General features: G+C 34.1%; 1 protein-coding gene across 1 annotated transcript; it reads right to left on the bottom strand.

Annotated features, from left to right (window-relative positions):
* Positions 1-926: 926 nt before the first annotated feature.
* LOC142348293 (gastric triacylglycerol lipase-like) lies at positions 927-26,035 on the bottom strand. The gene is made up of 9 exons (XM_075399590.1): positions 25,865-26,035; positions 21,877-22,027; positions 17,395-17,478; positions 16,558-16,652; positions 15,012-15,138; positions 14,406-14,546; positions 8,836-9,050; positions 5,531-5,686; positions 927-1,516 (listed from the first exon to the last, which is right to left on the bottom strand). Exons 1-9 carry the CDS (start codon positions 25,913-25,915, stop codon positions 1,340-1,342), a joined length of 1,197 nt encoding a protein of 398 aa, XP_075255705.1. The 5' UTR covers positions 25,916-26,035; the 3' UTR covers positions 927-1,339.
* Between the last annotated feature and the right edge of the window lie 163 nt (positions 26,036-26,198).

Here is a 26,198-nt window from a genome sequence, read left to right as displayed (position 1 = left end):
TGTTTTTCTTGTCGTTCGTTTTTGTCGACGTAAGACATTTGCTGGACAATGACAGGTCACAGTGTCTTCACTTTGAGCTATTCCTGAAAATAAACATCATTTAAGTTTCAAATTGATATCTGTATGTTTTCAATTTTTGAAACTATTTGTTTTCAATAAAATAATCGTAAATTTTAATTTTGCCGTTTTTGCTCCTTTTGTCTACTTGTTACTGAGTCTCATCAAGTACTGGGCACATGTTCTCTCTTGTGAAGTACAAACTAATTTGTTTAATTTAGGTTTTATTTGAGGCTCTTTTGACTTTGTTATTATGTAACTTTTTCAAAAAAAAGTGTACATTCAGTTTTGTTTGTAAATGTTTGTTGTTGTTGATATTTGACCTTTTTCGTTTGTCTTACTTTTAATCTTAATGATGGCAGTTCTCATTGGCCCACTAATTTGGCATTTTTCACTTTACGAAGTGAATTTATTTGGAAGGAAAATTTCATTCATACACTAATTTTTTTATCAAAAGGTGAGATTTTTGAAAGTTTTCTGCCTCTTCCTCATTTGGTGTACAATTAGGCTAAACTTGTGGATAAGCGGTGTCAGAACATTGTGTAAATTACCGAGTAGCCTTTCCCCCTTCTATGGGATTGTTTGTTTAATGCTGTCAGGCTGACCGTCAAATTTTCTCTTTTTTCAGAAACGCCTCAAAACATTTTGATCTGAAGGTGTGAAATCAGCTCAAGAATCATGCGCTGCTTTCTCAATTGCCACTTAAATATTAGCACAAGCAAAATAAAGCTGAACTAATTTTTTTGTTTTTTTCCATTCATTCTCACGACTGAAAGCAGAGTGGCTGACAATGACGTATATTCAGATAATCGATAATGAAGTAAGGCTATGCAGAAGGGTTCTTTTAACTGTGCTGCGGTTAAAAAACGGGTTAGTTAAGACTGTATTTAAGCGAACAATGATAATTTTAGCCATTTTTCATAATAATAGAACCAAATGCTTGTTATACGCTGCCAATGGCTTTAAGATTTGAATACGACATATACATCTACCAACATAACGATATAAAAGGAAAAATTCGGGTTGGTCATGTCTTATCTCGGGAAAAGGAAACAGCTACGCACTAAGAACTCAATTGGAAATTATTTTCAAAGTTAAAGATACAATAACCGTACCTTTAGCAGCGTGTAAATTAGAGTTTTGACATTTTGGATATTTTTTATTGTCATAAAGTGGCATTAACAAGTCTGATATTTTCTCTCATACTATGTTCTGTTGGTCAACATATATTGTAGATCTTTCCAACGTGTTGTTTCCATAATATTAATGGGCCTTTGTGATATTAGTTTTCGTACACGTACATGTCCAACAAGTTGACTAAATCGGAGTAGACAGAGTAACGAGCATTGAGACCCCAGGCGAAGTCGAGATGGTTGAACTGGTCGTATTGTTTGCTGAACACCATGTTTGGAAGTTGTGATTCCAGCCAACTAACATCTTGAGGGTCAGCCAGCGAATCCTGAAAAATATGAAATGTTTGTTTGGTTAAACGGTGTTTGGTTGGCCCCCTATTCATTGATCCGTAGGCTTCTAAAATAACTCATTTAAAGTACTTTCGAAAATTAATAAACCTTATAAAGCAAAAAAATAAATGGAGGACATTCTACGACAACCATTTTTCTCGATCTCAAATTTTTAAAATTCGAATCTTAAAAATTTGAGATCGAGAAAAATGGTCTCAACCATGAATTAAAAATGATCATATAGCCACTATTTGAAATCGAGATTCTTATCGCCACATGATACTTTGAGATCCAGAAAAATGTTTGTTGTTGCTGTAGAACGTAGAGTATTCCATTGATTTTTTGATAACAATGCACTCAACAGTCCTGCATTCCACTAAATCAATGTCTTCTGATCGAAAAATTGAAATCTATCAAATTTCTAGGGCCTTTTCCATTATAGCACCCACCACATTTTAGCCACCCTTTGTGATGAATTTCCCGTAATTGGGGAGGGGTAGGGTAGGGCTGTACGTTATTTGACCACTTAATCTGTGCTATATTGGGAATGACCTAAATTCTCAGCACAAAATTTGTTGTTGGGGTGTTCACTTTGAACAACTCGTGTTCCAATTATTTTGTCTTCCCTCAATTTTTGTCATGATGTCTTTCACTTCCGCTTAAAATGTATGAGATGGGAACGTTTTGTGAGTATTTTGAGTTTCTGGAGACACAGAACGAATAAGTATTGTAAACGTTTTACTGAACTTTCATTATCAGAAATAAAATATGAAAAACGAAACTGCAGTAGATTTTTTTTACAGCTTTTCCGGAATTTAATAACCAAAAAAATACACTTTTGTACTGGGAAAGTTAACTGGTCGCTTTACTAAGTGATACTGATAAATCTTTTTTTGTTTTTTTTCAAACCTCACATTAGTGGGGGAAGGAACTATATACTCAAACGGGATTCTTTTGTTAAGTCAATTTTAGCCGATCGATATACTTATAGTACAAATTTGTGAGTAGTCTCATTTGAAAACCTGTCTAACGTAGACTATATAGTCAAAATGATTTTTTGAAATTCGTTTTCTCCAAGGATTTATCGAGGTTTAAACTTTTGTGAATGGTAGACCGATCTTGTTTTCCTTCTTATTCTCCATAAGTTTCTTACAAAATTTTTCCCCAATTAAGCTTAATTTTGTTCTTATTATCAACAACAGTTATATTGGATTCAAATTTAACAATAGAAGAGATATTCTTAATGGTTTCTTCCGTATTATCCAGGTAAAGTTTTTGCTGATTTATTTGAATTTCAAGTCTTTGTCTAAGAAAAGTATAATTTTACTTTTCTTTCCTCCACTTTCTTTGAGTTTGGCCAAAATGCAAACCTTTAAAAAATATTCTTAAAGTGCAAAAGAGGGTTTTTTAACTTCTGTTTCCTATAAGAGAACTCTTGAATTAAAAATTTGCCCGTTTTTCTCTAGTTTAACTGCTCTGTCCAAAATGCTTCATTTATTTTTATTATTTTGTAAAATTTCGTTCGCCAGTTGATCTATTACTCAAATATTTGTGACCACTAGGTGTTTTAGTTGGACGTGCAGCTACATGAGGTCTGGCGTTGTTCACTTCATGGACTTTTATCTTAAAATTTTTTCTCATCTTAAAATGTAATGGGGCGTGATCTTTTTTCAAATGATTTTTGTATTTTTTGTTCCTTTATATTAATTACCGGCAACAATGACAACAAGAAAGACAACATATTATATATCAGGTCTTTATGGCTTTGCAATTTGTTTTTGCAAAATTATATAGACTTCCTGTATTTTGCCTGATTTTGTTCTTTACAGTCTACTGACCTGGTCTCAACCATTAATTAAAAATCTGTTTGTTGTCATTGATACAAAATTACTGGTTTGATTTGATATCTGAGTGCTCTAAAGACTTTGTATATATTAGTTTTAAGAAATTATCAGAGAATTTTTGAAATATGCATCCTTATATCTCATTTCTGTTAATTTTCAAAAATGGTGAAGTAAAGACAAGTCTGTCTTCTCTTTTTTGTGAAAAAAATTAGATTTATTTGTTAGTTCAACTCATAACTAACGGTTTCTTGGCTTTGGTAAGATTGTGATTATTAAATGTTTGCGCATTTTTATGCTCTTCTCTGTTTACATGAAAATTAAATGCATCAATTAAAAAGCCGTTTTTCATTTAGAGAAATTGGACATTATGTAAAGGCTTTTGATGATGATTTTAAAGCCTGGGATATCGTTCTCTTGCAGAATTTATTAGAAAATTTAGATTTTACCAGTATTTGTCGTCTTTTTTTAGATATTCACAACTTTCCGTTAATAATCACAAAGCTGTCCTCTAGAGTTTTAATTGAATCAATTTAATGGTTTCAATTATTAATTAAAGTTTTATTGACTTTTAAATTAATGATTTCAAAGATTGAAAAAAAACTTAAACAAACATTTTTTGTTATTGATAATGTCATCATGTTAATTAATCTCATTTTTTACACTTCTTATCATCTTTTTATTGAACCACGCCAAAATTTTTCTGATGTTTATACCTTTTGGTTATATGCTTATACAGTTTAATTGATTTCAAAACTGTAGTATCGTCAAGTTGTTTGTGAAATTTTGAGATGTGTCCGTATTTGTTTTTTTTTGTATTTTGTAGCCCTACGACTTAGTCTCACTAAGAGCAAGCCCTCTTGGTTTTTTGTAAAAAGTCGCAAGATGATCCGATTTAGTTTTAGTTGAAATCTTATTTTTTTTTTCGAAAAAATTTGCTTTAAAAACTCAAGGAAATTTTTGACTTCGTCACTTTTGTCTTACTTTCGTCAATGTATACCTAGTATCGAAAAACTTAGGTTGCAACTTCCTTCTGGCGAGCTGAAGTTTTGTTGGCTTTGATATGAAAATTTCATTTAAAAAAGGGGATTTCTAGACATCTACTAATTTTGTGGCTGCTTTTTTGTTTCCTTGCGATACTATTGCTCTAATAGGGTGTTTTTTACGTTCAAAGAAACAGAAAAAACAGTCAAACCAACTTAATGTTTTCAATGCATTGCCTCTGGTTTTAACGGCTGCGATACCGTTTTCTTGTTAAATTATTTTATATTTGAAAAAATGTGCCTGAACTTTTAGTTCTTTCGTAGTCGGGCGACATTTACTGGATACTGGCATGTTTCATGAGGTATAAACGAAGTGGTCTCAATTGCTCCCACAATTGTAACTCAAGAAGAAATGAAACTTTTCAGTAATTTCAGTTGATATCCAACGGTTTTAATCACTTAGAAATTATTGGTTTTCAAAAATCGAAGCTTATTTTCAACTTTGTCCTTTCTTCTGTTTTTGTCGATTTGTTACAGAGTCTCATTGAGGCCAGGTCGTATGGTTTTTTGTGTTGCGCAGCTTAAGTGGTATTGTTTAGGTTTTATCTAATGCCGTTTTGAGTTTATTACTGTGTCTTCTTTTTTATATAGAAATCGACTTTCGGATGTACTTAAGGTTTGTTTTTTATTTGAATTTCACGTTTGTTTTGTCTGGTATTCTCGTTAAAGGCAGGTCTCATTGGCCATCTAATGCGGCATTAATTTATCCAATTAGTGGTTTGCTGAACAATACGTGAATTTTTGAAAGTTTTCTACTTCTTCCTAATTGGGTAGAAAGTTCAGTCAAAAATGCGGAAGAGCGGGGTCGGAACTTTATGTGCGAAAGCACATCACTGAGCCTCCTTGTCTAATACAGTTTCATTGCTTGTCTTTCTTAATTTACTTCTGTATGTCTAGTTTAATATATTTTTATTGATTTTTTTCATTTTTTATTCCCTGTATGTTTTCTTACACTTTTTTCAACTAGATATTTTAAATTTCATTTTTTCCAAAATTCTCAAATCCCGGAAAAAGCGTCTAATTTTAATAAAAGATTTTTTTTGTTTTATTGGTAAAATCTGTCAAATTTCCACAAGTTGTCTCGAATGAACGTCGTCTTAAAACTACTGTGTGAGCACAAAGGTACCTGTTTTCCGGAGAATAATGCAGTTGGTATTGTGACATTCCAGACACTGTAGACAGGGGGAGTGGGCTGGTTGTAATGCTTCTTGTTCTTAGTCCTGCTTCCCCAGTCATACGCCTGGAACACCCCACTGTCCACCTGTTGAGCGTAGTGGTCCACCTACAAATAACCAATTATTTGTTGAACGAGCTGAATTTTTTGAATCCCTTGTTTCGGGTTTTGAATGGAAAACTACAGACCCTCCTCAGTTGAATTGGCGTTAAGTTTTATTGACAAAAAATATAGACTCATTTTAAACTGTAATAAGGTTGAGAGAGAACAAACTTGTTTAAATTGAGCATAACATAAGTTTGAAATAGTCTATAAGAAAACCTCCATTTGTTGAAATTTAAACTTAGCTATAGAGAGCTAAGAGCTAAAGCCTTAGAGGAACAACAAAGAAGAAACATACCCGGCAGATTGCTGGAAAATAGCCGCCGTTGATTCCAATAAGCATGATTGGGATTGAACGAATAGAATATATTGAAAAAAAAAAGATTTTTGTACAAAAATATTTTTTAAGTCCGATTTATTTTGATGGCATTTCGTAGTTGAACATACTTCTGTTTCTTAGAGAGAGGATTCAGGGGCTACTATTAACACCAATAAGCATGAGAGGTGGTAACTAAGACTTATAGGAACGACGTTCAAATAGCGGGCATCTAAAATTGGGCTTTATGGGTTTATCCCATTTCTATTTCTGACTTCAATTTTTTATACCGACTCTGTTCATTTTGAATTGCTTTGCTTAGCAACTGATGTTAAAGTTCACTTTTAGCAGAATGAGAGAAGAGAGAAACTAGCCTAGAGAAGTCAAAAAGATTTCACGCAAAATGTCGAAAAAGCGGCAAAATGGTAAAGCGAAAAGAAGTTTGACGAAGTAAAATAACATAACAGGACAAGTCCTGACGTAAAATTCAAAGAATTTTCATTGACTAAACAGATTACTAGACCAAGAACGGACTATGAGAAGATGAGGGCGGCTATTAAAAAAATGGGCTAGATGGGATACCCGCAAGCTCGACACATTTAGACTAGTTGGTGTAATTCATAGTATTATCATCTGCTTAGACCCTTTGAAACTTGACTCACGAATTGCACTGCTCAAACTAGAACGTACTTATCTCACAACAAATATTGGTAATTTTCATTGCAGTGTCAAGATTTATAAGAGAAAAATTAAATACATGAATCTACACAGGTGCTTTTAACTTCGTTGAACAAATCAGGTTAGCATTATAATGTCTGACACAGTCTTTGAGATTTCTTGCAAAATTATTCTCTTTTCCGATTTTTTCATCCTAGACGAGGTCTCCAATTTGCGAAAAGACTTAATAAGAACAGAAGGGAAGGGAGGGAAAGCAAAATGTTTTCAAATTATGTAAATGAATTTAAAGAAGTGTATTGGTATTTGTTAGTTGATTTCAAAATTTTTCGGGTATTCAATAAGATCACAAAGTCAGTTCGGAAATTTTCAATTTTGTTCCATTTTTCTGGATATCCTCTTAAAACAACCTCAACTAAACATATTTCGTCAAATTAGATATTAAATTTTTTTTACAAAATCTTTGACAGTAATGAACGATGGATCAAACTTGTTTCATTGAATAGCGCTATCTATTCATAGAACAGGCCCAATTCTTATTTCCATAGGTGAAAACAAATGATGTTCCTAGATCACAAGTAACCATGACTAAAATTTTCAGAAGAAAAAATATGCCAAACAGAATTCTTTTCATAAATCAGCAAAACGGCGTAACTTTTTTCGACTGAAAAAGTTTGCGCAACTTAAAAGGAGTGGGTAAAAATTGAGTAGTTCCAAAATAAAGGCTTTTAAACCAATCTGATTGGTTAATTGAACAATAGTCAGTGTTATAACATTGAGCACTCCTTTATATGATAGTCAACATAGCTTAATTTGTTAAAAGAATACTTGATTAATTGGACCATGCTTAGCGGGCCGCGGCCGTACATCAGCGGTACCTGGGAACTTGATGTCAACCCTAGTCGATTTAGGATGATAAGAATCATGCAACACCTTGCAAGATTAACATCCTCTTGCAAGTTCTTGCAAGATTAACAACAGTACGGCCATTTTTTGCTTCTTAACCTACCCTAAACAAAGAAAAGCCGCGAAAGCCATTTCTACTCCTAGTTTTGTAACAAAAAATCCGTTCCTATCCTAGTCCTAAATCTTATGAGAAAAAACTCAGGATTGCAGATAAAATTTTAATTTAAAAGAAACAACACAATTAAATTTAATTAGTACATCACACCGAAAACGCAATCTATCAGAAGAGAACTACAGGAAACAGATAACTCCCGTCGCTGTTACCTATGAATCACTTTAGATACCTAAATTTATGTTGCTTTTGGTCAGGTATGATTTCTAGGCATATTTGAGGTTGTAGCGTTTCAACAGATAAACATGCCAATATAAAGAATTATCAAAAATTCTGACTGGTCGAGATTTTTAAAATCTTGCAATTAATTTAGGCGTTCAATTAGCCTACATTCAACGAAAAATGAATGCTTGATCATGAAATCCACCGCGTTCGGCCATGCCTTGCGGCCAATGCCCTGCCCCATCGGCAAGTGTGACTTGATATGAAGCTATCACAATCAAATGTAGGACCCTGTTACTCCCAAAAAAAATGTTTTTGTTTTGATTAATGCCATACCTGATCTTTTTTATTTTACATCAAATCTTAAGACATTGGATTTTGTGCGCAATCAGGAAAGGGTTTTAGAATTTCTCAAGTTTGATTGGTCAGTCATAAATTTGTTATATTTTGGATCGTCTTCAATTTTTTTAGCTCCATCTGAAACACTGTATCTTTTAACGCGGAAATTATGGCAAGCGAATTGTTCAGCGCTTAGCCAATCAGAAACAAGAAGAATATATTCCCCATCTCTAATTTGCTGAAACTGAAAAGCCTGTATTTTGGCACGTCTGCCATTTTCGCTATCGCCGAAGTTGGGACTCTAGTAAGGGAGGCGTGGCCAGATGCGGTAAATACGGTCCGACCACGAATAGACCTTCGTTACTATTTGATGAAAAAAACTGCGGTATATTTGTCCGCTTACGAAATAGTGTTTTAAATAGGCCAATCACAGCTTCAGAATAAGTTTTAATGCTCATTTTACTTAAATTGTCGGTTAAATTTCTCATTTTTTGGTTGTCGGCTAAACGCCTTGTCGGCCAATACGGAGGCCACCCTACCGTGGGGTGACAAGAGTTCCCGATAGGGCTTACTTGTTCCACTTACATTCAGATAGCTTGTCCCACTGGGCGTGTGACTGAAATAGACATCAAGTCTAGATGTGTTCAACTGTCTCGTGTCCTCATTCCCAGCCACTAAGTAGTACACCTCCACACAGGCAGGTTTGAACAAGATGTCCACATTACTACATATCTCAGCCTCGGCAAAGTTCATCAAGTACGTGGGAGGAAAGAACAATCCATAGCCCAGGAAATGGTATACTAAAAATTATTTTCAATCGTTTCCCTTAAGGCTTTGTGTATGAATCATCTTGCAAGATTCTTGCAAGATTTGAATCCGGTCATCACTAGGGTTGATAATGCTTTTGTAAATTTTCTTGCGGTTGGGCTTAATGTGCGTTTATTAATGCAGTGAGAAAGATACAACGTCTGCTAAATTATGATCGCAATATTTTGCAATATTTTGAACAGCTGTTTAATTAGCCAAATTCTGATCATCAGCAACTTGATCAAACCAAAATCTGATCCTAAATTAACTAGAACGAGAAAAATTTTGATTATATATGAATTGTAGCGAACCAAGTTCTGATCATAACTAAACTGCGCCGATTCAAATTCTGGCGATCTTCAGTTAATTTCTCAGTTCTGTCAAACATTATAAAAAGAGGCTTAAAAAAGCAAAAAATTAAGCGATCATGACTCGATAATTTGATTCATATCATGCGTGAGCCAATTATATGATAGAGCGTGAAATTTATTTGCATTTGGTACTCAGTGACTTGACAAGAGGGCGCTTGCCCTAGCGCTGGGTTAAAGGCGCGAGGGAAGTGACCCAGGTCAGGTGTCAACGCTAGAAAATCACTAAAAAAATTTAAGAATTGCGGTAAATGCGGTGAAAAAATTTAAGAATAGCATTTTTTTAGCGTTGAGTGCGGTGAATGCGGTGAGAAATATAATCCACCGCTAAGAATTGCAAATCTTACAAAAATTTACCGCTAAATTTACCAAATATCTTCACCGCAGAAAACAATGCAAAAAAGAAGTAACAATAACGGTGAATGCGTTGGCAGTGGTGAAAAAAAAATAATTCACCGCTAAAAACCGCTAAAAAATATTCGCTGCGCAAATCTTACAAAAGTTTACTGCCTTGATCGCTAAAAGATGCGGGCGCTTTGTGGTGAAATTGTTTTTTCACCGCTCTTCACAGCAATTCTTACATTATCTATTCGATGAAACCTCGACCCGGGTAATAGTGGTTATAATCTAATTTATTGAGCGAATCAAAAGGATAAAGTTAGGCATATTTTGTTGACACTTGAGAAAAAGTCAACCGTGAGATTTTGCTAGTGCGAGCTGGAGAGTACGAAGGGCAAGACACTTATACTAAGGAAGACAAATGAGTATTGCAAAGCACTTATATAAGAGCGGCCTAAAAGCACATATTTATCGAGTATAATAAAAAATAAGAATAGTTTTGGTTCCTGCGTAATCGTAGCGGAAGAGCATTAGGCGAATTCGGCCTCTTCTCAGCTGCCCTTTTTCTTATTACTCTCAACATTTCAGACTATTCTTTTTATGAGCTGCATTGCTCTTTAAAAAGAGCAATGGTACCACCATCACGTGGTACCACAATCATTGCAGCCAACATTGGTCAGGCTATGGTCAACCTGAAGCTATGGTTAAGTAAGAGCTCATCCTCACACAGATAGCTTCACGAGGCAGGATTTTGAAGTCTCAATCATTGGCGTGTTAATCACACACCTCGTCTCTCGTCTATCACGCCACTAGTATCTGCTTTTCCATGTGATAGTCGATGACTCAAAATAAGTATTCAACTAAATTGAGCTGCCTTCTTGTTTTTTAGCGCTTGTCTAAATTAAACCAGGCCAAACTTTAACAAACCAATCTCGTATATTTTTTTCTTATAATGGATGGGTCTAATCATACAAAAATTTGGTCTGTAATGGCCCGATCGTAAGCAGTTTTAAACAAAGACCTGGAACAGAAACAACGAGAGAAATATTGAGCGTGTAGGAATTTGTAAAACACAGTTTTACCCATGACAACAAGAAACAGTATAAGACCAGACTACTGTTAATAAGAAACGTCGAAAAGACATCAAATCTACTGAATAACTATCAAAATGGCACGTGCGAGTCTGTGCCTAGCAGAGTATGTTTCAACGTACCTCTCAGAGTCGCGAAAAAAATCTGAATTTATGTCAGAGAAACCGTTGTGAGTATCCGGCTACAACTAATATTTCACAACTATTCTTCAAACGTATGCATTGAAGAAAATTACTTCTACTCTTTGAACTAAAAATATGCCAGAGTTTTTTGGCCACCAAACAAAAACTACTGAGAACACTTTAAAAAGATAAGTAAAGGTCATTTTTGAAAGACTTAGACACTGACAAACCATATAAACATACACTCAACAAACATTATACACACAATGAAAATCATAAAAACAAAAACCCCAACAAAAAAATTTAACAATATTGATATTTTTGACAACTGATATTCCTTAAGTTTTGTCACCGTTCGATTATGTCTCCTTTTTTTCAAAAAACTTTGCGTGAACTTCTTGAGGCCATCATATCGGTAAGCATAATTTTAGCACTAAATTTTCAAATAAATTTTTTTCGGAAAATTTTGTCATTTTTTATGCTTCATGAGCCTAATGAAACAAACAGATTTTTAAAGCGCACAGATGCGTAACAGAAAGATTTAAAACTTAGCTAGCAAGAGATTGCAGGACAATAGCCGCCGTTGACGCACATCGAGATTGAAACGAGAAAAATAATAATAAATAATTTCAGTCTCAAGAAGAGATCGAAACGGAAAGAATTTTGCTAAGCTGCAAAAAGTGTTCAAATTTGGTGCACATTTTGTGCTAGGATATAAAACAATACTTAATTCAGTTTCTAAACTGAAAGCTACCAAGCCAAATAATAATGACAGCTGACAATCGCTCTAATGATCTCTGATGACCAAATGCTCCATTATTTGTTGACTGGTATTTTTTTCGGTGTTTTCCTCGCTGCTACCCACACGTTCTACACACTCACACAAACGTATGCATTGAAGAAAATTACTTCTACTGTTTGAACTAAAAATATGCCAGAAGTTTTTGGCCACCAAACAAAAACTACTGAAAACACTATAAAAAGATAAGTGTAGGTCATTTTGAAAGACTTAGACACTGAGAAACCATATAAACATACACTCAACAAACATTACACACACAATGAAAATCATAAAAACAAAAACCCCAACAAAAAAAATTTAACAATGTTGATATTTTGACAACTTATCTTCCTTAAGTTTTAAATTTAATCTTTGGAAATGATCATGACACATGCTGCGTCATCGCTCATTTAGGTCTTGTCTGTTTTATTTGATAGTTTTTAAAAATTTTGAGACAACTGTATTGATATTTGTAAAATTTATTCTATAATTTGAAGAAAACACCTTGAATTTCTTTTCAAAAACTTGTCATTACTGATGTTTGATGAGCATAAGGGCCAATTCATTTTTTAGGAAAATCTCTCAAAAGTGTTACCAAATAGACGTTAAACCAATTTTGTTTTTAAGCGTTGAAAACCGCAATTTTTAGCACATATAAAACTTCTTTTCTAATTTTTAAAGATTTCTGACTGCTTTTTCCTGCTCTACCTCTACTTGTGTCTAACGTGTACAAGAACGCTAAAGGCTGTTTATAATGTTTATAATGGCTCCTATTTAGTAGCTCTGAGGCATATTGGTTGTCAGTAAAATTTATGATTGTTTTTCTTTCACACTTCGGGAAATTTTAAGGAAGTAGAAATTGTTCAATTTTTATGTGAACCGAAAAGAAAATGAAAATGTCCTTTTTCATCTTTCATAAAAACTTTTGTTTTTCAAACAAGGAACCCCTACAATTATTTAACCACTTAGTTTTATCAATTTACACAAACGCCCACAGAATCAAGATATTTAAGAGCAATTTAAAAAAAAACAGAGTAGAAAATTATTCTTCTTCTAACTTTCAATAAAAAAGTTGTGAACATTTATTTGTTTTTTGTCAAGTTTTTGGCGGTCCTCTCTCATTTTCTTCCGTGATTTATTATGATTAGGAAGATTAGTTCGAACGCTATGCTTTAATAATATAAGGAAATAAACTAAGATAAAAAACTTTCCGCCTTTATTTTTCAAAGATGTTGTTGACTGATTTAATGTTCTTTCAAAAAAAACCAATTTTTTTACGTCTCCGCGGATTTCAGAATACTGAAATGTTGAAAATTGATATAATAAGGAAGTTTTGTGGCAAAAACAACTTTAGAACTCAGGAAAGAATAAATTTTTCAAATTTTATTTTTTTTTGGTGTTTTGAGAACTCTAAATTGCCTGAAGTCTTCTTTTTTCTATAGAATTTGTTACAAAAGGTTTATAAAATAGGTTCTAATCTTCAAAGATTAACCAAGCGGACCAAAAGCTTTTTAGCAATATGTTGCGGGAAAAGCCAACTAATTTTTTTCGAAATTTGGGTCAAATATTTAAATCGTTAACTTTTGGGATAGAAACTGTAGAGAGTTACCCATGAAATTCTAAACTCCATTTAAACTAAATTTTCTGCAAATTGCGTCATTTCTTATTTTCTTAAAATTTAAGGCAATCTGTCAAAAGGCCAGCCTCGCAGATATATTCCCACATTTAGATGCCCACAACTACCCAGATTGTTTCAAAAACTGCAAATATCTCACTATGTTCAACTCAAAGATATCAACTTGTTCAAAATTGTAAGCAACATGATTCTTTACAGCCTGAGCGTTACTTTTAGACAGTTATCAATAATTGGTCAGTTTTTGAGAGGGAATTAGAGCAGCAACGTTGCGTACTTCATAAATATATAGCCAGGATAATGTGTGTTGCTAAAACGTTACTAATTGTTCTATAATTATATGAAGCAAAACCGGTCTCGGAAAAAAAACCACATAAAAACCCCCACTTAATTTTGTATTAGTTTAAAAACACATTTGTAACGTAGTCAGGTCTTGTAAACCGAAGTTTTCAGTTTTTCTTTTCATAAAACATTTTATTGTTGCAGTTTTTGAGCAATTCTAGGTACTGACCGAATTGAAAAAAGAAGTTCAATATAGAAAAATTTGTACACAAAACTTTTTTAAATAAATGTTAGGAAATGTGACTGTCTTTGTCTCTTAACATGCTTCCAAAGGCATTGCTGCAAGTGATAGAGGCGAAGCTAGCTAAATATCGATAATTATACTCGAAAATTCTAACAAAAGTTATCAATTTTTTAAACGTAGCAGACGCCGAGGTATTTAATTCAACTTTAGTTTTGAAGGACTCTGGGGGAGCTTAATTCCTGTTCAACAACCAAAAGGAAAATTGAGGAGAAAAAGCACCGGAGATCGCTTGCAAAAAATGTTTAAAGACGATATTTCTAACATACGTATGGCTAGCTATTGCTTACAATTGTTCTTTCTAGCTTGACCAACTAACCCGTTGTTTGTGATAAACAGGTGACTAATATTATTGGGGGTTCAATATATTGCAGGATTCTTGCAGGTTTTTTAAAATGATTTTGCAAGTTAGAGAAACCAATGACGTATACCTAATTTGGCCTTTTCCACGAGGCTCGTGAAATCTTTGAGAATGCTTGTTGTGCTTCCGATCTGAGCTACGGGGGCAAGAGCACCGAAGAACTTGATTTTGGACACCAGTTGGTAGTTGTAAGAGAATGCAGCAAATCCAACTGAAATAGAAAATAAATTCCAAATGAGGAGTTGAAATATTGCATCATCTCAATATAATTGCTAACTGCACCGGTGTTTTTGGGTGCTATTGAATTTTTAATACTTGATATATCTTGCCATGTCATGGTCAATCTTTCCTGAAAGTCTTGCCAAGATCTTGTTTCTTGACAGCCCTGCAAAAACTTGCAAGTTCGTACATATCTTGATGTTTTCTTGGTAAGTACCATGGCAAGATCTTGGCAAGATTTACCAAGATTTAGTATGTTTCTTATCAAGATGTACCAAGTTTTAGTTCACTGGACCGTTTTTACCTCCACTAGTAACTTCTGCCTATAATTGTACAGTCGCATTAACCGATCTAGAATTCATGTACATCATTACACAAATGAACACTGAAGCTAAAAGATTCTGAATTAGTTATTTTTCTTTCATTTTTCTTAGAGTGCTCTTATTCTGTTACTAACTCATAGTTCCTTGTGAGTATCCGACATAGCTGATCTTTGTCTCGTTTACGTAATTGGTTACGTAATCAACCACTGCTGGCAAGTCATAGTAAGCTATTTCGTCCCACGTCCACTCCCAAAACTCCCACTAAACACAAAAAATCAAAAAAATTAATGAAATTTTTTATAAAAATTTTGCAGAGAAGTTACAAACATTTGCAAAACTGATTTTCTACAAAAAATTATTATCGCTTTCGTGCACAGTGCATGCAGATTCGTATACAATGAGACTTTCCTTTTTCTAAAATTTCAGCGCACGCAATGTTTAAGTGCACGCAATAAAATTGACATTGAATTGACAAAATCTCCAAAAAAATACTTTTTGAGATTTTCTTTAAAAAAAACACCAAGATTCCAAGATGTTTCGAAAACTTCATCGTGTCCGTTGAAAAACAAACAATTGTCGGTTATGTCCATTTTGAAGGAAAGACTTTTTGTCTTTTCACAGCGGCCACTCACCAAAATAACCCGGAATGAATTTCAATTGAAGACAGGTCAAGGCTTGCTCAAGACTTGTCTCAAGTCTAAGTCAAGTCTTGGTCAAGACCTGACAAATCTTCATTTTTGCGCAGTTAGAGTTTTGAGAAGAAACTATTTATAATTAATGCACTTCAAGATTTAAGAAATTGCAAATTTGATCAAGCTATTTCTTATATGAGCATATGTCAACTGAAAATGTCCCATATATTCAATCCGAAACCAAGCTTTAATAGTGAGCAAAAGGTCTAGTCCGGGAATGATTGATCATAAACATTTTTGGTATAATGCAAACAAACACAAGGTCAGAAATAAATCACAATCCAACGTGCCACATCCGTGAAAATATTGCTAATTCATTAAACATTTTAATATCTATAAAAAAATCGACGAAAACGAAAAAATCAAAAATAATTCAATATTGTCTTTTTTAATTTCATTATGAGTTGGCGATGAGGAAATTTAAGCAATAACTTTAAATAACTTTCGGCATTTTTCATAGCCACTATTTGACACATTTTGCGAAAAATTGATGCTTGGTACTCCTTTATCACGAGGGTGATTCGCATCTTATTGCTCGAGAAATATATTTTATTTTCAAATTACCTTAATTACATTCAAATTACCTTTTTTGTTCTCTCGACTACTTTAGCTTGACAAAAAATTAAGCAATTAATCAACTTAGCTTTAAGATTTGTTTTTTTTGGAAATGAAAACTAAAGAAAAACAGAGAAAGGTACATTTTGTAGGACAACAGTTAATCCGATTGACACAAGAATAAGGTGGCTTCCTTTTAAAAAATATATTTCACAATATCTTGGGGAACTAAATTAGCAAGAGTGTTTTTGCACATGGATAAAATATTTTTTTCCAATAAATTATATATAATATTTTACTTGATAAAATTTTAAACTATGCGTCATTTGAAATACCTGACGCCAATATGTCATTTGAATCGAATATTTAAATTAAAAATTAGAAAAACAAATTAAATCTATATAATATCAAAAATTATGACATGACGTAGTACCTGTCGTTCTTTTAGGGTTTTGTGTGTTCTGCTGTACTTGGTTCCCCTCACATTTGGAAGCCAAACATCATAGCCAGCGTCCGCCAGTATAAATCCTGAAACATTTTTTCATATCTTTCGCGACTTCAAGTGTTTATTTTTTGAGATATTTTCCAGAAAATGAGAAAATTTTGAAATTCTGGTGAACGCATGAAAGTCTGGGCATAAGAGCCTTATTTTTGGGTCGTTCTGGACATAGACAGTTTCCATCTGGGTCGGTGTGAGCATACTTGATTTTGGTCTGAGATCTCAGCCTGGGACATGTGAAAAACAGGAACAATCATTGTGGAGTTTGAGCGACCACTGCCATCCCTGCCAAACTGTAATATCTATAGAGGGAAATGAGGAAATCGTGTCGGGAGAGATTACCGCGAAAAAGTCAACTATCTCGGGAAAGGTTTATAATTAGTCAATCATAAAATAAATCAAGTTTCAGGGAACATCTCAAAGTTTCACAAAATACATTTACAGAAATATCTTTGATCAACCATCAAAACGTTTCAGAATTGTACCAAAACGAGTGCGTGGACAGGAATCTGTTTTATCTTGTCAAGACACACAAAGTTTTCCAGTTATAAAAATTGTGTGATTGAATAACCCTTTTTTAGACCTCGGCTCGTGAAAAAAAAACATTATAGCTCGACATGATATTAGCCGAGTGCTCATAGTCAATATTGACTCCTAGATTTTTAAAAACTTATCGTAAGACGAGAAGCTCTAGATTAATGAAACGAATTTTTGCGTGCTTTTTAACATCTCGCCTGAGATAACTTTACTGTAGACAAATTGTCTTTTTACCTAAACTCTGATTGGCGAAGTTTGTGATGAAGATTGTAGCATCACACTCGAGACAGTGCATCACTACCACCGCGCCCTTCGTACCTGAACAAAAGAAATTTCAACATTTTACAGTTTCTTTCGGGGAATTGAACAGAAATTTCAGGTTCACAAACTGTTTCAAGAATCACCATACAACGCGGGGATGGAACTACTATATCCCGCCTTAATGGGGAAGTCAAAACCGAACAGTACATATTATAGTTAATCAATGTTGTTGTCGGTTCGCCTGACAAAAATGATCGAAATTGGGTGGGGGGCAACCAAAGTTTTAATGGTGGACGCCTGTATATCTGAACGGGCGCAGACCAGAGTTCCTTAAAATGGAAATTGTACCCGAACATCTGACTGCTATAATTGTCCAATTTTCAACGCAATGGATTGAAAGAAAATTACTTTGAGAAGTTTTACCACAGGTCGCACCGCCTCCCGGGGTCTTCAAATGTAGAATAATGGCAGCATTTTTCTGGGCGTTGCTGACGTCAACGAAAGACAATTCACGCATTGCAATGGCATTAGATACCTCGCTTATCGCATGTATACTTAACAGTCACCTTGTCAACAGAAAAGATTCGGTTTTTCCAATGTTTATAGGGAGTGTAACAACCGAACTGTGGTATTAGCTGCCTCCATATACTGCTAAAGAATTAAAGCTTAGAGGACTCGAACTTGCCATCTCCATAACTGCGGCCAGGCATGCTACCGTTGCACCAAAGCTTTGCTGAAGTAGCAACTTTGTTAGCTTGATATACCACAAGCTGGGTTATTACAGTAGTTTGGGTAGAGTTAGCATAAAAAGTAACATGATAAAAAAAGAACTGAAAAGATTCCGAAAGGTTTGAAATAAACTATTTGCCAAAGACTTCATAGAGGTATACAGGCGAATAACGCAATGATGATTTTTAATGAAATGAAAACTCGATTGGATATCATTGATGAAAAGGACTTATTCTGGAGAAAAAAGTAAGTTCAACTTAACCGAAAATTCTAGATAGGCAAATTTCAGCAAGACTACTGCAATATTACCCAAACAAAATTTTGCATAAAATACCTGGGCATATTAATTTTTTTTAGTAATTGGCTTCAAATTGTCAAGTGAAAACATTCCTAAAACAGTTATTCAGACCATAAAGTGGAGCACATGAGCTAAATATTTTGCTCAAAAAGTATTGAGTTCTTTGAAAAGTCAAAGTGAAGGCTTCGATGGTAAAAAAAACTAAGAAAAAATTCTACAGACATCAAACGGCAAAATCGTCCAGATCAATAAACTAACTGCGAGCATTCTCGGATAATCAAAGAAAATATATATTTTTAAAAATATACAATAGAAGCATACACTTGATTATATATTAAACTTTGTCAATACGTTTTTCACAGAACTTTGTTTCCCCTAAGCAGCCTACAAATGCACGAAGATGACACAGCGACAGCACCACTCGGTGCTTTATAGAGTATTCCCCGTTAATTTTCTTCGATAAATCTTGTCCAATAAAGACTCATTTTGCATAACAACCCATGTAGATGCTTTCCTACAAAACCTCTGATTTGCGTTTCAGTGTAGGACTCGTAATGTTGCGGTATCAGATCAATGGAAACTAAAAAGTTAACCATTCGGTTTGCTCTACTTCGTAGTGAAAATTGCGCTCTCTTCGTTTTGCATATACTGATGCTATATCAGTTTTTCATTGGTCGTCTTGTTTCATTATTTGTTCCTGATTCCGATTATATAAGATGGTTTTGGATACTGTTCCAGTGGATATTGTTTGCAGCGTTCAATGCAAACAGGAGAAGTTTTCTTAAATATAGATCATAAATTGTCTTTAAATTCGAGTTAACAAAGATATCAGGAAGGGAGTCCTGGAAATCTTTGGAAAAAATAAGTCTGATATTTTTGCTTAGTTTTTATCAGAGGTTCCAAATTATTTCACTGACTGATCCATAATTAGGAACAACATAATCGGATTTTGTTCTGAAGATCTTGATGTAAAAGTTTAGCAAATAATTTCAAGGACATAGAAGTCGCATTCTTGCTGTAAGTCGAGATAGTTTGATTAGGTTTTTTTGTCAATTTATCTGTACGTGCTTTGAAACAAAAGTTATTGTTCATTTTTATGCAGAAATATTTTTATTCAATCGTTAATCTACTTCAGCGTGGTTTTGAGATACAGTTTCAATTTAACGAGGGAAACACACAGCTTTAGATTTTTTGATATTAATCGCGAGATTTGTTGCCCTGAAGTATTGTTTCAGATAGCTATGAGACGCACAAACTGTTAGCCCTTTAAATTTTGTTGAAAAGTTGTAATTAATAGCGAGCCGATTAGTGCAATGAGTTAATAACAAGAAATTCAATGTCACTCAGGTATAATAAAAATTTAAGCGGTCCTAAGACCGAACAACGAGGAATTCCTAAGCTCATCTCAATGTATCTTCATGTATCACTTCCCACTTTTACATTGCGCAGACACTCTTTAAGACAATTTTACAGATAAGATAAAAAACTTTCATTTAATACCGTCTTTTGATAAATTTTCCAACAGTACACTATGATCTGCTGTGTCAAATGCTATTTTAAGATCCAATAAGGCTGTAAATGGTTCTGTTAATTAGCAAAGACCTAATTTTTCAGTTACTTCAAACACAGTATTTGTGGTGCTTATGTTCGATCTAAAGCCGAAAAAATTTTGAAAATTGAGATTAAATTATAATTCATCACAAAACTGTAAACTTTGTTATAAAAAATTTTTTTTCATTATTTTTACTACTGGCAAGCAGAAGTGAGATTGCTTGAAAAATACTCACAATTGTTTCTGTTTAAATATATGCACGATTACAGTTTTTTCAGAATGGCGAAAAAAATTTCTTCTGTCGAAGTTCTGATTTAAAAAATATCTCAATGTATTAACGAGCTGTGTTTCTGATTCTTCAATAATCAGAAACACAACATAAATTATTCTGGATAATCAACAAACTCCTTCTATTGCCTTTGACTTAAGTTCTTTAACAAATAGTTCAAGCTCTTATTCGTTTGTGCAACCGAATAAATAATTTTGTCAAATTTTGTAATAATTCTTTTACCGTTTTCAATAGGGTTTTTGTTTTTAACAACCTTTGCAAGCAACTCCTTGAAACTTTACGCTATTGCACTGTTATTATTGACAAAGCAATTACTATGAAGAAACTTAGCGCTTCCTTGTTTACGATCTTTGCGTGAAAGTTGTCTCATTGGTTTAAATATTGATCTCGAATCACAATATTTTTTTTCAAATTAATGCTGATAAAAACTTTTGCAATCTCTGATTTACTTCCTGACTCTTTTCTGAGGTCTCTGATTGTTACACTTGGTAGTGTTATACAGATTAATTTCTCTGTCCCCCTTTGTTATGAGGTTTTTAATTTTGTTTGTGATCCATAAAGTTTTTTTGATATGGGAAAATAATTTTTTTCAAGGAAATCAACGTTCAGTTTTTGGTGAACTGTTGACATGAAGGCTTTGTAAGCACTAATTATGTCAGAAAACGATTCTTAGTCAACTGTTGACTACGCAATGCTTGAGTGAACGAAGATACCTAGTAACCAATTCTGCGTTTTTGAAAAAAGGGGAGGTCTGTAACCCAGAACTTTTCCTCGTTTTTAATTTTACCACAAAAATCAGTTCAAAGCAAAATTGAGTGATGATGAGTAATATGCATTTTGAATGTTTGCACTGAACAATTACTACCATAATTTTTCAAAAGAATTCATACATACATACATACTACATTGACTGCATACAGCGAAGTTATATCTTAACGTACAGAAAATTTAACCTAACTCTAATTCGCGAGGGCGAAATCTCTCTACCTTAATTTAGGTACAAAGCTGCGGTGTTATTCTTACTAGTTTTGAATGAAAAATTAGAAGATTAATTTCCTAAATTAGCGTTCGCTAGATCTCCTTCAATATAGTCTCGGGCTTTTCACCTGCTTGACGAGACATAAGGCCCGTTGGTATGTATAATCTTATACCTAATCTTGCACTACATATCATAGACGACATACCTCTAGTCATTAATATCTTATACTGTGTTAATTGTTATCAATGCTCACTTCTCTAACTGCATTCACCGCTAATCTTGCTTCCTTTTTGCAATAGCGGACATTTGCGTGCGTTGAAATCAAACATAAAAACTGTCAAAAACGTGCCAAAACGGTAGTTTCCTAAAAAAACTATCAAGAATGACAGTATCTCCTAAAAAAGCGTTCAAAATGGGCAGTGTCTTCAAAGAACGGTTAAAAACCACCATTTCCTAAGTTGACCGATCAAAAGCGATCGAAAACGACCAGAAATTTCCCACAACATTCTGACTGTTTTTGGGCAGTCTGGTCAACAGGGGTGATGAAATTCGATACAATTGGTCTCTCGTCATGAGTTCAAAGTCTGAATCGCCCAAATTCAACTCACTGGGTGCTCCTGATTGCCCATGTGGTATTCTGTGCACTTTGAGAATGTACCCGTCTTCAGTGGGGACTGTATGTTCTTCACAAGGGTACCCCTTAGTGGTCACGAGGTCAGCCGCATCACGCCACACGTCAGGGTCGTGGCAGGTTACACTCTGAAACGAAGTGTTTACATCTGTAGTTTTCTAGGGCAGGATTATCAGTTTTTGCACTTAGACACTTAAACACCAGCTAGCTTATTTCTGTATTTTACTACAAACTCTTAACAAACTCTTATCTTAACAAACTCGTTGCTAAATACTGCAGAAATTTTAATTGTGTCGTGTTTTGTTCGTATAGATGCTTCAATTTGAGTACTGAAAACTGTTAAAACGGTTTGCTCATTTTTAATTAATACTAAAAATATCGGTAATATAAAACGCGTACCCGGGTTCTATGTTTTAACTACTATGCAGGATTTTCTATTGTTCTTATTTCTATTATATTGCGCGAGTGAAATGCAGTTGAAGGAAGCCTTCACTAATTTTTGTTAAAATGTTTCTCAAAAGAATGTTTCAGATACACTGATATTTATCCCTGTTAAACTTTTATTTATGAAAACTTAAATATAAGGAACACCAAATTAAGTACTTGTATTTAGCTATCGATTCTCCCAAAATGAATAATTGAAGAGTTCTCAAATCTTTAGTACAACAATGCCTATGATATTCTTGAGTTCAAATGAGTAACCGAGCATTTCTTAAAATTTCTGCAAGGGATTGATAGATGGCATCGCAATCAATAATTAATTAGCATGAACTGATTTGTTAGTTCTTGCATAATTCATTAATTGTTGGATGAAGTTTTTGTAGACATTTACTATTATTTTATATCAAAATTTTTGGTTCATTTTTCGGCATATTTTTCTGTAAAAGAGATGTGTTCACATTGGATTCTATCAATGGAACAACTTCAGTCCAAAAAAATTCATATAGTCATTGAGTTACTAGAAAGTTTTTATAGTAACTAAAATCCTAGACATGTCTAGTTACTTTTTAAAACGATTACCATCAATGATTCACGAAAATTACTAGAGACACGAAAATTCACCAAGATGTTAATTAGAATTGTTTTCTAACATCAAAAACTTTACCTTAAATGACTGCTACGCACGTTTTCTTCCAGTATGCTCAAACAAAGAAAAACAAACAATAATATATCTGACGCCGGTGGTACAGAATTACATAGCCCGACTGTTCATTACAAGAATCCGCTTTTGAGTAAACGCTTGTCATAAAAAACAAATGACAATCGTGGAATGCCAATGCAGGGATTAAGAATGCGGCAAAACCAACCTAATTTTGGTTGGGAATTTATAGAAACCTCATTATAGGATCCAATGCATGTTAAATGATAACTGCATTTCCGGAGAAAATTCTCTCCACATGAAAAAAATGTGTACTGTAACATAAAACCCTCATAGTTTTATGTAGTATTGCTTTGATCAAAAGGAGCCAAACAGGTTCGTCTTATAATTATTGTTTAAAAATTTACCAGCTCTTAGAAGTAGGTTTTTTTTGCGTGAGCTAGAGTAGGAGACATATGAAGCACTATTTAAAGTTGGCAATACACTAATCGCTAAGTTTTCCTGGCCTTGTTGGGCTTTGCCCGAAGGCTTTTTGTACATTGTTGGTTAATATCCGCACAAAAGAGTTGACCGCCATTTTACGTCTACCATCAATTAGATTTTAACGAGGAAAAGTGGTTTAGCTATAAAATATTGCAACGAACAGTTATTCATTTACGCTAAACAATAAAACAAAAACAATGGAATAGTTTTCTTCAACGTGACAACACCTCTTTGCTGTTTAAATTGCGTGGAGTTCATCGTTTTTGTATCGGATATTTGTGTAAGCACCCTTGCGTTTTGTCTATTTTAATTGCACACAAAAGTGCTTGAAAAGTTCAAAAATTTCATGACATTTTCACAAGTTTTTCAGAAGATTTCAGAAGATTACGCAATACCATGAATTTCTTTGAACGTTTTATTACCTGCAAATTTTAATTGAACATATCCAAGATAGTGTCCAGATATTGGAGGTCCCTGAATGAAGTCGTGAATTCTGGTGGAGAATTACTCTTACCCTCTCGCGTTATTACCTAATAAACGGACGAAATTGCTTTTACGGATTTCAAAGCTGGCAATGACATGTTCATCGTCTGATTTTTTTCTCAATCAAACCGTAACAAGTGGCACGATTAAAATGTCATGGGTGCAAATAGCAACTTAATGTATCATGATTTGGTATGCATCATTCAGTAGAAAAATCTCCAACAATTGAAAATTTTTATTTGATTCTTATGCATAATTTTAAAACCAGTATTGAACCCATTTTGAGAAACTCTTGGTACAGTTCTTATAAACCAATTTTTTGCTGCAAAGATCATTATGAGATCTGATCTACCAGAAAAAAGAAATTAAAGTGCTTCACTGCATAGAATTGATGGCGTCATTTTAACAAGCATTCTTGTAAATACAAAACTTTTAGAAAAATTTCTGCGCTCAGATTTTCTATTTATTTAAACATTTACCGATAGACAACTCCACTTGCCATATTCAGACCTTTTGAGATATTATATGAACATCGATATAATTAATGAGGTGATCCGAGGGGAAAAATGAGTTTTCAGTAAAATTTATGGCTTCCGTTGTGACGGTTTCATTTTAAGCTATAATCGATAATGCGCTAAGTTGTGCCCAATGGCCCACAAGACATAATCAAAAGCTTTAGATTGCTAGAATAAGGTCAGGTTATTTATTATGTAGGCGGCTCAGATAATGTTTTCTTTCGAAACGTTTTCAGTAGAGTTTTTACATCTTTTTTAACATTAAATGAGCTGATTTGCACGTCTCACGCTGACCTTGATTAGAACAATTTGAGTTGCACGCCGGGGTATCAGCTACCTTTGGTCGCGCGCGAGGGTTACCATACCTGCTGAGTTTGAGCATATGGATATGAGGTGCCCGATCTGTTTGTTTTGCACACTGGGGCGTCAACAAACGAAAAGATAATCAATTTTTTTGGCTTTTTTGCTTGAAATGACTTTTTATTTTTTTCGATATGGCATCACTTATGTGATTCCCCGGTATCACTTTGTGATCCGCCAAAACAGCCTGCAGTGCAACAAGCCTGCAGTGCAACCATTATCGCAGAATTTGCTGCTAATTGAAAAAACAATTAACTCTATCTATTTGACTGATATTTTTATGTTTTTTGGAGCCAGTTTATACAATTAGATGCTCGTTCATTATGAAAATGCTGATTTTATTGTTTTAGTGCACCCAAATACTCAATTGTGGACTGCATATACACTATAGTAAATTTAAACGCCCTCTAACCATATTATGCGGGAAATTTTGGCATCAGTCAATGTTTAATGTACCATATATGACCTTGTGTGAATTCCAAGGCATTTTTAAATTAAAATTATATAGTTTTCGGCTTTCAAATTTTAGTATGATTCTTATATGATCTTTGAATGACCATTAAAAAATCATACAAATCATATGTATCCTATTGTGATTACTAGGAATCTACGGCTGCATCTCTTGGTTCTTATCGAGATGCAGCCGTGAAATTACCTTGCAAGATTTGCTTATGTGCCTGAAAGGACTCTGTTCAGACTATCAGACTCTAGAGTACCAGACTCTCAGACTCTGTACTATCAGACTCTGTATCAGTCTCTAGAGTGCTCCATCAACAGCGGCCATCAAGACGCCGTGTGTGTGTGTGTGTGTGTGTGTGTGGGGGGGGGGGGGGAGCTTTGATTAGACTAGAAATACCGTACGAAACGCTTTTAGCAGACCCTTCATTGTCTGCACTGGGCCCTAATAAGGCTACATCTAGATCATTTAGTAGCCCCTGTGCGCGACCTAAGTTGATCTGATCAGGGCTGCCTTGGGTCGCGCACCTCAGCCTCAGCTAGGCAGTCGGTCACCAGAATTAACTAACCTGAGTGAGTAAGTAGAGGATGACAAGACTTCTGATCGCAAAACCCTTCATTAAGTCCACTTTAGAAAACTTTTCTTTTATTCTAATTTAATAATCAAAACTGTGAAAATTAGACAAGTTATGACCTGAAGTTGCATTCAAGTACCTTTTGGCTATAACACATATTGCAAAATGAAAACATGATGTCCAATTATGGTACAATATGTTATTGTCGAGGGTGTATTTGTATATATTAACCATCATATGGCTATTAATCAATAAGATATGTATGATGATAGCCCGATTGGTATGCAATCATTTTCTCCAAATATTGAGAGTTTTCTGACAATTGCTA

Source organism: Convolutriloba macropyga, chromosome 10, assembly GCF_964194025.1.
Source record: "Convolutriloba macropyga chromosome 10, txConMacr16.3, whole genome shotgun sequence".
Classification (NCBI taxonomy): Eukaryota; Metazoa; Xenacoelomorpha; order Acoela; family Convolutidae; genus Convolutriloba; species Convolutriloba macropyga.
Note: the sequence above shows the minus strand (reverse complement) of the source record. Positions and strands in the feature narration are given on the sequence as shown.